The following is a 13,112-nucleotide window of genomic DNA, read 5'->3' on the forward strand; positions in this document are numbered from 1 at the left end:
TGGATGCGAGTAAAATGTAAATCTGACATTTGACATGTGACGAATATGTGTTTTAATTTATTGAACTAACTTATCTAATATCATACAGCTTAATAAATGTACACCCTTTTTGTATCTTTGTCTCTGTCCAATCATTACAGTCCCAACTTACCTGTGTGACCTTTTATGACGCGGGATTAACTAATTAGAGGGTTCCCTGTCCCTTACTCTAAAAACAGGGTGGCGTTGTTGTACATGTGAAGGAGATACTGTGGGTGCGAAGACGGCACGACCGCTTGTAATGCCACACAAACATAAACCGAAAGAACCTAAAAGATACAGACAAAGAAAAAAAGAAAAGAAAAACACAACACAATAATTGTAGTTGGGGGTAATTATGTTTGGAAAGTATTTAGGTTAAATTTATTGAAAAGGTTTAATGTTTTAATAGCTTTTTTGTTCTTACTGCCAAGAAGTGATTTTTGATAGTTTATTTGATCTAAGTTGTATTGTTGTAAGAGTTTTGGGGGTCTCTTGGCCCACTTGCATTAGCTAGTGATATAAGTAAGTTTATTATGTATTTTGTGTTACTTTCTATGCCCTCTGGAGAGAAGTGTAATAAAAAAATCTTACAGGCAAACATTAAAAAACAAATGTGGCATGGATTCAGGGTAATTGTTACAAAAAGTGCAATCAACATCAATCTTATAATTGAATCTTCTTAAATATACATGGTGGGATGTATGTTGTGCAATATTTTAAATTATACTTCTTTGGTTTCATTGAAAATACAATATTTAGAGTTCTGGGTTGTGACTATTTTCCAGTCAATGTTCAAAATTATGTTCCACTTATATTGGTCTATGCTGGTGGTCTTGTTTATGTTTGTTGTTGTTGTTGTTGTTGTGGCGTTACTTTTAATGGCGGTTGGCAGCCAACTGAAAAGGTGCATTTACTGCCACTTACTGTAGTTGTACATCTTCAAAGTATGTGATCCTTGATATGTTGTTAATATCTCAGTGGGGATGGAATTTGTCACTGTAAAAAAATATGTATTTGTTATGTGAAAATTATACTCTTTAGACGCACAAAATCAGCGTAGCAATAATTTTAGCAGTGCATCTTTTCAAACCAATTACCGGTAGGATAATGCTTTTGTTTTTGCATCTGATAAATGTATTGTTCCAAAAAAATTCCAGCCAGGACAAGTTTTTGGGTGAAATTTGGACAATTGTAGAGGGGATGTAGTACCACAGTTTATTTCTATGTATATAAATAATGTTTATACTGTTTGATCCATTTCATTTTCAGAATGACATTAGATGTACCAAAATCAATCATAATTTTGCCCCATCGCTGACAGAGTAACACAGGACATCTTTTTTTAAGTGAAGACATTTTTTCTTCCATACAAAGTTAAAGAGTTCTATAGTTCTAATGGTGTTTTTTTGTACATCCAATGCCATTGCAGGGTACATAAGCCTTCGCTTTTTGAAAATAATACCTGACCACAAATTGTTAGGTCCTTTGAGAACCACAAGTTAATTATATTTTTGACTTTTTGAAGTAGAGGTTCAAAGTTGCTGTCAACCCTCATTTTTTTGTTTCGATGTATTTTGACTCCAAGACAGGCAATGTTTTCTTTTACTGGGATACTACAGATTGTTTAGTCAAAGGGAACTCCTTTTCTGATAAAAAAAAAAAAAAAAAAAACAGTTCACTCTTAATGGTGTTGACCTCTAATCCGGCGGCTTTGCAGAAAACTTCAAGACAATCGGCAGCTTTATGAAATTTGTTTTTGTCATCTAAAAATATAGTAGTGTCATCCTTGGCGTGCAGCACCCTCATAGTCTGCAGCTCGTCCGTATTGTCTCATATACGTTGTTCAGCTTCATCCATGTGTGCTCCATCCGCTCCTTCCTCTTTTAACTCCTTTATATCAGATTTGATTTGGTCAAATCAAGTTGAACAAAGCGCCATTCTAATTTCCGCTCTTAGCACCGCCATATCACGCTACATTTCACTTTTAATTTCATGCATCATAATGGTGTAAGTCGGTGTAAGGTGATCTCCCCTCCACTTTCGGACAAGTGCAGGACCCGAAGGGGGGACAGAGGTTTGTTTACCGGCTGTTGTATGAGCTGTTAGCTGCTGCGTCGGACCTCTCAACCATGTTAGCCTCGTTACCTTGTGAGGCGGGCTGTTTTTCACCGTAGCCGTGGACTGTCAGCTCTGTTTCTTTAGTTGCCGCAGCGCCATCAGGCTTGTGTCCTCTTGCGTTTGCTCATCTCTTGCTCCTCGTTTCTAGGGGTTGTGTTGGCAAAGCTGTACTTTTTAAGAAAAACTTCAGCAGCGGCAGTGCGAAAGTGCATCTACTCTGATGTTATAACGAAAGTCTCCAAAGTAAAAGTATTCTACAGACTTTGAGAGCTATTAAAGAAACAAAACCTCCTTTAAAGACGTGCAATACATTTTGTTAAACAGAAGCAACTAAACCATTTCTTACTTTTTCAGTATTTATTCTCGCATCTAAGGCAGGATGTTTCCATGAACGTACTAAAAACAACCCCTGAACCTTTTCAGCAGTGTCAAATAATAAAGAAAAAATATTTTTTTACTATTCAGTCCAGTAAAAAAAGAAAAACTGGAATAGAAAATATACATACGTTTTCAACGTAAACATTACTACAGATCCCCTCCTCGAACCGAAACCTTAACGTGATGGAGGGGTTTGAGCTCCGAATCATCCCAGGAGCTATGTTAACGGGGGCTTTAAGCCCCTGGTAGGATCTCCCAAGGCAAACAGGTCCTAGGTGACGGGTCAGACAAAGAGCGGTTTTCAGAAGTCCCTTTTGATGACAAGAAAATCAAGGGAAGTTACGTCGCCCGGATTGGCGTCACCGGGGCCCCATCCTGAAGCCAGACCTGGGATGGGTGCTCGACGGCGAACGCCTGGTGGCCGGGTCTTTCCCTACGGGTCCCGGCCGGGCACAGCCCGAAAGAGCGACGTGGAGCCGCCCTCCTGTGGGCCCTCCACCCGCAAGAGGATCCATAAGGGGCCGGTGCAGAGAGATCTGGGCGGCAGTCGACAGCAGGGGCCTCGACGACCAGATCTCCGGACACAGAGACTAACTCTGGGGACATGGAATGTCACCTCGCTGGGGGGAAAGAGCCTGATCTTGTGCGGGAGGTTGAGTGGTATCGACTAGATATAGTCGGCCTCACCTCCACGCACAGTTTGGGCTCTGGAACCCATCTCCTCGAGAGGGGCTGGACGCTCACCCTTCTCTGGTGTTGCCCGTGGGGAGAGGCGGCGGGCTGGTGTGGGCTTGCTTATAGCCCCTCAGCTCAGCCGCCACGTGTTGGAGTTCACCCCAGTGGACGAGAGGGTCGCTTCCCTTCGCCTTCGGGTGGGGGACAGGTCTCTCACTGTTGTTTCGGCCTACGGGCCGAACAGCAGTGCAGGCCTTCTTGGAGTCCTTAGGAGGGGTACTGGACAGTTCACCGACCGGGGACTCCGTTGTTCTACTTGGGGATTTCAACACCCACGTGGGCAATGACAGTGACACCTGGAGAGGGGTGATCGGGAAGATGCCTTTAAGACTCTGAAAACCTGCTTCACCACAGCTCCTATTCTCAGAGTTCCTGATCCCAAGAGACACTTTGTGGTTGAGGTTGACGCGTCAGATGTGGGTGAAGGGGCCGTCCTGTCACAAATAGAACCTGATGATCTAAAGCTACATCCCTATGCTTTCTTTTCCCGATGCCATGAAGTTGGCCTTAGAAGAATGGTGACACTGGCTTGAAGGCTGCAAGGTGCCATTCCTGGTCTGAACAGATCACAAGAATCTGGAATATCTCCTGTCAGCTAATGGCTCAACTCTTGTCAAGCTAGATGGGCCCTGTTCCTCACAAGATTAAATTTCACTCTGTCCTACCGTCCTGGTTCTCGTAACACTAAGCCCGATTCTCTGTCTCACCAGATCTCTTCAGATGGCAATTCTGCCAAGATCCAGACACCATTCTTTCCTACTCCTGTATGGTTGCCAGTCTCACCTGGGAGGTGGAGGAGTGAGTCAAGGCCGCTCTCGAAAATCAACCTGACCCCAGCACTTGCCCCAATGAGATCCTGTATGTTCCACAGCATCTCAGGTCAGATGTTCTTCAGTGGGCTCACAGTTCTAAACTTACCTGTCATCCTGGCATCCAGCGTACTAAGGAGGTCCTGCGACAGAGGTTCTGGTGGGGTACTCTGGATGAAGACACCTAAGAATTTGTCAAAGCTTGTCAGGTCTGCAATCAGTCTAAACCTACTCACCAAACACCTGCTGGTCATCTTCTTCCCCTTCTTGTTCCTCACCGTCCTTGGTCCCATATATCTCTGGACTTTGTTACAGGCTTACCTATGTCTAATAGACACACAACCAATCTTTCAGTAGTTGACCGCTTTAGCAAAATGGCTCATTTCATCCCACTGGCCAAACTTCCATCTGCCAATGAGACAGTTGAGCTCATGCTGCAGCATGTTTTTTGGCTGCACGGTCTTCCCACAGACATCGTCTCAGATCGGGGCCCACAGTTCACCTCCATCTTCTGGCGTGAGTTCTATTCTCTTTTTGAGGCCACCCTAAAAGAGCCTGTCATCAGGCTACCATCCTTAGACCAACGGCCAAACCAAAAGAGTCAATCAGCAGATGGAAACAGTGTTGCGTTGTATGGCCTCAAGGAACCAGTCCGCCTGGTTCTGTCAGCTACTGTGGGTGGAGTACTCTCACAATTCCCTGAAAAGTTCTGCTACTGTTTTTTCCCCTTTCCAATGTGCTTATGGGTACCAGCCTCCCTTGTTTCAATCCCAAGAGAAGGAAGCATCTTGTCCATCTGTCCTGGCCTTCATCAAGCGCTGCCACAGAACCTGGAAAGGGGCCCGAACAGCACTCCTTCGCTCAGCACAACGCTACTCTGCTTCAGCTAACCGACGCTGGTGTGAGGCCCCTGTGTACAATGTCAGTAATATGGTCTGGCTCTCCACTAAGGACCTTCCACTCCGGGTTGACTCAAAGAAACTGGACCCTAAATTTATCGGCCCATTTGAAGTGGACAGGATAATCAACCCAGTGGCTGTGCGCCTCAAGTTACCCAGGGCTATGCGAACCAATCCCATCTTCCATGTCTCTAGGCTGAAAGCCTGTTTGTGAAAGCCCCGATGTTCCTGTTTTTCCTCCCCCCGCCACCAACACTTCTGATCGGTGGGGGACTTGTGTATATGGTTCGGCGCCTCCTGCATTCCAGACGTTGTGTTAGAGGCTTCCAATACCTGGTTGATTGGGAAGGCTATGGTCCGGAGGAGCGCTCGTAGGTGCCTTCAAGCTTCGTTTTGGACCCTCTTTTCATCAGAGCTTTTCATCAGCAACATCCGGACCAACCCTCTAGGTCTCCAACAAATCTTTCTCTGAGGCTTGCTCTTCTCTTCCTCCTGCAACTCTGGATAAACCATCAAAGGATGACTGATCAGTGGCTGGAGATGGTTCTCCGACTGTTCATCCTGCGAGTGACTCTGACCTTTTGAGGCCCTTTGTCATATTTAAAGCTTTCTTGTTTAAAGGACACTTTATGTCTTACTTAAACTATAATTTACGTTTGGCTCATTCTTTTTTTTGCATTTGAGTTCAGGTTACCTGTGCAATAGGATCACCACCCCGGTCTACCAGTCTAGAGCCACTGTCCTCGACCGCCACATGATGTTGCAGGGACATACCAGCCAATCCTACGACTTTAGGTGCTCAGGTTGGATATCATCCAACCCCCGGAGCCCTGCCACTGAGGAGTTTGCCAACAACCTCAATGCTTCAGCTTGGGTGATGGACGAGTCAGCCTCCGGGTCCTCAGTCTCTGCTTCCTCTTAGGAAGACGTGGTATAAGGAGTGGTATAGTGGGCGGCAGTAGGTCAGTGGTAGAGTGCTCGTCTCAGCGGTGAAAACTGCTGTTGTGTCCTTGGGCAAGGCACTTAACCCGACTCGCCCCCAGTGTCTACGAACACTGGTGTGTGAATGTGCGTGTGAATGGGTGACTGGTTCCTTAATGTAAAGCACTTTGTGCCTTAACAGTAGAAAAGCGCTATATAAATGTGACCATATACCATTTTACCATAGGAGGTCCTAAAATTATTCCTTCCTCTTCCCGACAACATCCCCAGAGAAGTGGAGCGTCCAGCTCTCAAGGAGATGGGTTTCAGAGCCCAAACTGTGCATGGAGGTCAGGCCGACTATATCTAGTTGGTACAGCTCAACCTCCCGCACAAGATCAGCTTGTGCAATTTATATCAAATTTAAGTACATACTTAACCTTCTTTTATTTCCAGGATGTTAACTTGCTCATATTGATTTAATTATACTAATTTACTTAACCTTCTTTGATTTCCAGAATGTTATTGTAATGGATAAATGTAATGTAATAACCTGATGAAAGTGTTTCACAATGTGTTTCATAAGGCGTTCAAGTATTTCAACATGCTTAAGTCTGGTGACCCCATTTCCAACTCCCTGGTCAGTTAACACTTGCCTGGACCAAGGATAAGGTGCCTGTTCGTGGCCCTGCATGTGGAGACATCCTTGTGGGAACTGACTGATAATCTTGCTCCAAGGATGCCCCTCATGCTGGTTTACCCTGGTCTTGTTAAGTCTGGTTTGGTTTAGTCTGATTTTGTGCATACATGGAACCTGTTTTTCTGCCTTCATAAAGATGCAACCTTTCTGTGTTCGGGATCAGACCAGGGAAGGAGAGACGACTGTGTAGGAGCAGTTTTGGCTGTGCACAGCTGAAATACAGAACCACTTTTGAGGAAGACAACTCTGTTCAATTTAGCCTTATTTCTCTGACACTGAAATAACTGTCTCTGTAATTCAAAGTGTAATTAAAAGACTAAAAAACAATAAATCTCCAGGAAGTGACGGGTTCACCTCAGAGTGGTATAAAGGTATAAAAAACTAACTTTTGTCAACTTTAGCTGGGCTCTTAAAAAAGTTCAAATCCCTCCAAGTTGGAATGAAGCCATCATACCTAAAGAGGGGAAGGGTCGACATGACTGTGCCTCATACAGAGCAATCTCAATTTTGAATGTGGACTATCATATATATACCTCAATTACGTCAAAAAGAATGGAAAAATACTCACAAATTTAATTCATAATGATCAGAAAGGATTTATTAACAAACGGCAAACACAAGATAATATACGATGATCTCTACACAATGAACAAAATCAACAAAACAAGGCTGAATGAGTTTGGACGCTGAAAAAAATGTGACTCTGTAAGCTGGCCTTACTTATTTATAGAGTTCAACTTCAAATAGATGATTTAATAATAGAAAACATTGGGGCTCTTTATGATAATCCAACATCAAGAATAAAAATGAATGACCATTTGACGGATCCACTGAGTTTGAAAAGAGTGGTAAAGCAGGGCCCCCCCCTCCTGTTCGCTTCGTATTTGGAACCATTGGCCCAATATATTAGACAATCAGAAACAATTCACGGTATTACAATTCACGGGATGGAACATAAAATTGCTTGCTATGCAGATTATATTTTATTGTTTCTGACCAAGCCAGACATTTCTTAACCTAAAGAGGTGCATTCCTTGATGATATTGGCCCAATGTCTGGATACAAACTGAATGTACAAAAAACTGAAATTCTATCCTACTGGATTGAAATTTCGAGTGACCTACCCATTTAAAGAGAATCCCTCAAATACTTAGGTGTGGTTCTCCATAAAGTCTCAAAAAAGAAAAGCTATACCCCTCTATTGTCTTCTATAAATAAAGACCTTGGAACCGTATTCTATATTTTATTCTAGGCCAAAGGATTGAATCCATCAAAATTAATATTTTATTGATATTTCTCTATCTATTCCAGACTGTGCCAATTTCCCTCCCCAACTGGCTGTTTGATGAGTGGAATAAAGCAATCTCTAGATTTATATCGAGTGATAAAAGTTCTTCCCGATTTAGGAGCCTACAACTACCATAAGAAAAAGGTGGTTGGGGTCTACCTAGCCGGAAAAATTACTTTATTTCCGCTCAAATTAGAGCACCCAGAATACGAGGCAGAATGGAAAAATATTGAGTGCAGTGTTGTGCCGGGGTTCCAGGACTGGCCTTACTCGCAGATGACACACGGCTGAGAAATAAATAATTTTTTACCAGATTGTAAATGAAAATGAAATTAAAAGCGTATGTTGAAAGAATCCTTTGGCTTGGAGAAACAGGACTTGTATAGGTACTATGACTGAAATCTTTATCAAAGCATATACATCGGAACTTTCAAGGGGAATCTTGTATATGGATGTATCAATTACTTGGACAGCCAATCTCCTAAATAATAATAATCAAAATCAAAATGGAAAAGGAAAAGGAAGGCAATTTTGTTTTTATGGATGAGGAGAGAAGAAATATGTACATCACAATGGAAATCCACAAAGTCCCATGTTTGGAGGGATTTTTTTTGGAAGAATCTTATCTGTTTTTTCTTAACATCATGTCAAACTGCACATTATGAGAGAAATACAGACTTTTTTTGATACCGCTATTCCACTCAATTTTGGAACAATGTATTTAGGCCTCAAGACTCCCACCGTGGACATTTTGGCGGTCGGGAAGAAGGTAATCACAAAAAAATTGATGACTAAGGACTGGACTGTCATACGCCCCATGGAAAAAATATCAAAACTCAAAAACTCTAGAAACGAATACGTTTCTGAATAAACTGAAAACAAACAGAAAGACAACCTTTAGACCATTTTATTTCAAGAGATTATTATAATTATGTATAATTATGATACATGTTTGTAGAGGTCATTTGTATTGACTGTTAACATATATTCATTGTCATTGTGTATATTTATAATTATATATATATATATATATATATATATATATATATATATATATATATATATATATATATATATATATATATATATATATATATATATATATATATGCTCCACAAAGGTCTGAAGGTGATTTTGGGGAAGGAGGGTCTAAGGACAGGGGACCTTCGGACATTTTTCTAAGGACACGGGATGCTAGGTCCCTATGAACATTTTAAAAGCAATAATCATGGTAATCCTACACATAGGGATGTGATGATAACAAGTTTTGTTGAGAGTCAAGATTGTTGTGAGGGGAGATATTACGATTTTACAATTAACCACGATTATCGGAAAAAGAAGGGAAATTCCTGTAAGAGGAAAAAAACAATAAACACAATAAACACAATAATCTTGACATCCCTATCCAAACATTGAAAGCTTTTGAGCTCAGCTAATAGTACACCTGATTCAGAAACTGATGCTGGAGAATGAATTTGATTATTTTGGTTGTGAGTTACATGAGCTGTACCTGAATTATGGGTTTCATATCTAGCACCATTCCTATAAAAACATTTTAAAACAAAATTATTTTGAATGGGAAAATGTCACCAATAAATATGAAGCCAAAACCCATGCATAAGGTCTTAAAAAACACACACACAAAAAGCATAAGATATACATCCCTAATATCCCAATTCTTCGCCGTGACAAATTTCTAAAAATGCTTCACAACTTCAGGGCAGATTTTTTACGTCATGCTACTGCTAATTACAACTAGCCTGCTAGAAGAACATCTGGGTTTGCAATTGCTAGAGCTTCTACATTTCATTTTAGTTTGTAATTTGATTTTTAAAAAATCAGGTACAGCCTCTAGAAAGTGTAGAATCCACTTAACCTTTGTCCTGATTGGTTTTGTCCGGAGCAAAAACAATGATCACTTTTATGTTGCCAATCATTTTAGACAAGTGTACTTCAGAAAAATGCCCCAATCTCCTAAATAGTTTATTGAAAAATGATATAAGCCAACGACCACATACTATGAATACCACAAGGAACCACGGTTGTATTGTGTGTTTGAGTGTGTGTGCGGTCCCATCAGTCCTGTAAAACTTTGTCTTTTGGTACCCCCTCTGGTTCTTCAACTGCCCCGACATCCTTCTCATCTGATGTCCACTTCACCTCAACTCCACCATCATCTCCAGGTTCTACCTCTGAAGCCACTGCCTGATCCTCCACCATAGTGACCGCAGAAAACTCCTTCTTGCTATCCGTGCTAGCTTTTACAATAGTAAAGCTGCTTACTCTGCCTCCTAGAGGCGAGGATGGGGACAGCTGAGGTGAACTTTTGCAAACATCCAGAAATCCAAGGTTCAATTCAGGTTTCTCCATCATCTGCTGGGTGGTGGGACCCTCTGGCTCAGTTTGACTTGAGGTTTTGATTGAACTTCTACAACTAAGTTTATGAGCTTCATCTTGTAAGCCAACAATTGGAGAAGATGTCTGCGAAGATGTCATACTATTGTCCAAAGATCTTAATGGAGATCTGCTTGGCTCATTTGATAACAGTTTGGGGCTTGAAGCAAGTTGTGAACAACCTTTTACGGTAAATTTCGGACTTGGCGTAACTGCTAATGGCGAGGTAGGAGTTCTTATTGACGAATGCGGTGATGAACCTAAGCTAATAAACGCTGGGCTGGAAAATGAGTCATTCTCCAGAACCGGACTGGTGCAAGGGTCAAGAGGTGTTTGCATGCTTGGAGGCTCTATTGGAAAAATCGAGCTGGCTGCAAACGAGCCAATTTTTTTGCTAAGATTGGGCAATGGGGATAAAGGTGTGGAGGTTTGCAAGGGACCAGGACTAAGCTGAGTTTGTTGGTTCTTCACTAGAATTTCCGATGGATTTAGAGAAGAGGTGAAGGACATCTGAAATGAGTTTGGGGCAGGTGTTAATGTAGTGGGCGCGTCTATTACTCCTTGTGCTAAACTTTCCATGGCAATTGAATTTGCTGCTTGAGTTTCTATTGCAGATGCATAAGAAATAGATGTTTTCTCCTCTATCTTATTTGCCGCACTCGTCAACGGAATCTGTTTTTTTTCATTGTCTTTATTTTCATTCTCGTTGTGCGGCTCCTCAAGCACAACCGGCTGGGGGATGAATTTATCCCCTTCTCGGCCGGTACTAACCACCTTGACGGCGATAGGGTCGCTGCTACGCCTCAGACCAAATAAGGTCAGGCTTCTCCTTCGCTTCCCCACATTCAAAGCTAAACCGTTAGTGCTTTCTGAAGAGCGGCGGACATCTTTAAACATGTTTCGCAGATTGTAGCTGCTGTCTTTTCGATTGTCGCTGTCCTGGGATTGGTCCAAATGGTCCCCAGAGCCCACCAACACATCGGGTACCCTGCCGCTGCTGTCCGGGTTCTTCTTGTCATTGTGTGTCACTCGGAATCTATGGAGTGAAAAATTTAAATTAAAAACTAATACAAGATAATAGATAAAAATAAAATACTCAACAACCAGAAAACAGCACACACAGACACACGCATGCACACACACACGTGCACACACACGCACGCACGCACAATTAAGGCCGATTGGAGATAGGGATGCATACCTAAACCCACGTTCAGGTTTAGGTCCTGATTCGAATCCAGAGGTTTAGGTTCACGTCCGGACCTAATGAGTCCGGACCTGAACCCATGCCATATTTGCATAATGTTATAAGAGCATAACACAAGCAACTTGGCTAAATTAAGCTGAAGACACTTGAACATGGACGACTATCAAACACAAGGCTTAACTGCAGAGTGAAATAAACTCAACTTGTCTGGTTTATTCACTGTTTTTAACAGAAATTACAACTTACAAATCACAAGCTACTAGCTAGCAGCTAAACTGTAGCTTAACAGTTAACACACATTCATGTGTTTTACTTGAGGAACAAGAGCAAGTTGAGTATTGTTGACAGGGTCAGTCTGAGTCAAGCGTTCAAAGCAGCTGTTTCATCTGATACAATGTTTTGCCTTTAGATACATTTCCACTCTTTAATTTTGCAGACCCATTGGCATCAAAAGTCAGGTAAAAACCTTCAAACAGACAATACACCAGTGTAAATAATTAAGTAACAGTGTAAAATAACAGTGTTACAAAAACTAGCATAAAAGTCATCTAGAACCACTATAAAGCAATCAACTTAGCAGTATCAAAAATAGAATATGAAAATATTTTACACAACACATCAAGATAATACATCATATTAGCAGCATTAAACACCAGACCATATTTACAACTGTAGAATACAAATACAAATACTATTACAAAATATAAACTTCAATTAATGAATGCAGCAATTAAGCAATATTACTTTGACTTTACTTTGTATTTACTTAATGCCAAATACATCACACCACAACAAGCTATTTCATTCATATTTACACCCAGACCAAAGATCCAGACAAAACCACGCTGACCCCCCTTTAACACGCGGCCACGCCCGCAGCACATTAACAATCACAACATCGCACGTGGCGGCCGCAGCTCAAAACAGTTCAAATAAAGCCAGCGATCTTACCAGCTGTCACTTCAACGTTCACATGTGGATACACGGTTCTGCACAGTTCGACACGTTACAAACATGCGTTTGAGTCCAGGATACCCCGTCATACTCCTGTCTCTCACACGTACGAGGCACTCCTGTCTCTCACATCTTTCAACTAATTTCGCCGGCTTCAACTTCGGGGCAGACGCGTGCCGTGCGTCACTATATAGGGTCCGGGTACGCTATTGACAGCGGCGCATGGCAGTGTTTACGTCTTTTCCAGCGTGAATTTCGCGATCTATGGAAGGTTTACGATGGTCTAGATTCTAGAACGAAAATTATATAGTATGTGAGTGCTAAATTTTTTATGAGTCCAGAACCGAATCACGGGGGTTTCGGGTTTTTTTTGGGACTTGGACCATAACGTTTTTACAAGTCCGGTCCGGTCCGTCGTACCGGTACGCATCCCTAATTGGAGAGGAAAACAACGCGAACAAAATAAGAAAAAAGATAGATGATATATAGATAGTCATAATGATCAGGATAAGTATACATATAAATAATAGCAATAATAAAATCAATAGCTATTGGAATCCATTATACAGCGCTGTCAGATCTGAACCATGTGACAAGCGACCGTAATGTGAAGCACCATTCAAAGTTTCGAAGGCTAACAAGGACGAACAAGTTATATACAAGCAGAGCAAACATTACCTGTTAACAC

The 13,112-nt window shown here is 41.8% G+C and overlaps 1 protein-coding gene across 4 annotated transcripts in view; it reads right to left on the reverse strand.

The window, feature by feature from the left end:
• Positions 1 to 9,533: 9,533 nt before the first annotated feature.
• Positions 9,534 to 13,112, reverse strand: part of rell2 (RELT like 2) — a 38,428-nt gene continuing 34,849 nt past the window's right edge. For 3 of the 4 annotated variants that reach the window (XM_072435547.1, XM_072435552.1, XM_072435559.1), the window contains one exon: positions 9,544 to 11,299. In XM_072435547.1, the coding sequence (XP_072291648.1) occupies positions 9,946 to 11,299 (1,354 nt within the window). In that variant the 3' untranslated portion in view covers positions 9,544 to 9,945. Of the gene's footprint in view, positions 11,300 to 13,112 lie in introns of all 4 variants that reach the window. The other variant, XM_072435568.1, reaches the window with a different exon arrangement.

This window comes from Eucyclogobius newberryi, unplaced genomic scaffold (assembly GCF_026437365.1).
Source record: "Eucyclogobius newberryi isolate DKJ021-1_F unplaced genomic scaffold, fEucNew1.0.hap1 SCAF_11, whole genome shotgun sequence".
Classification (NCBI taxonomy): domain Eukaryota; kingdom Metazoa; phylum Chordata; class Actinopteri; order Gobiiformes; family Gobiidae; genus Eucyclogobius; species Eucyclogobius newberryi.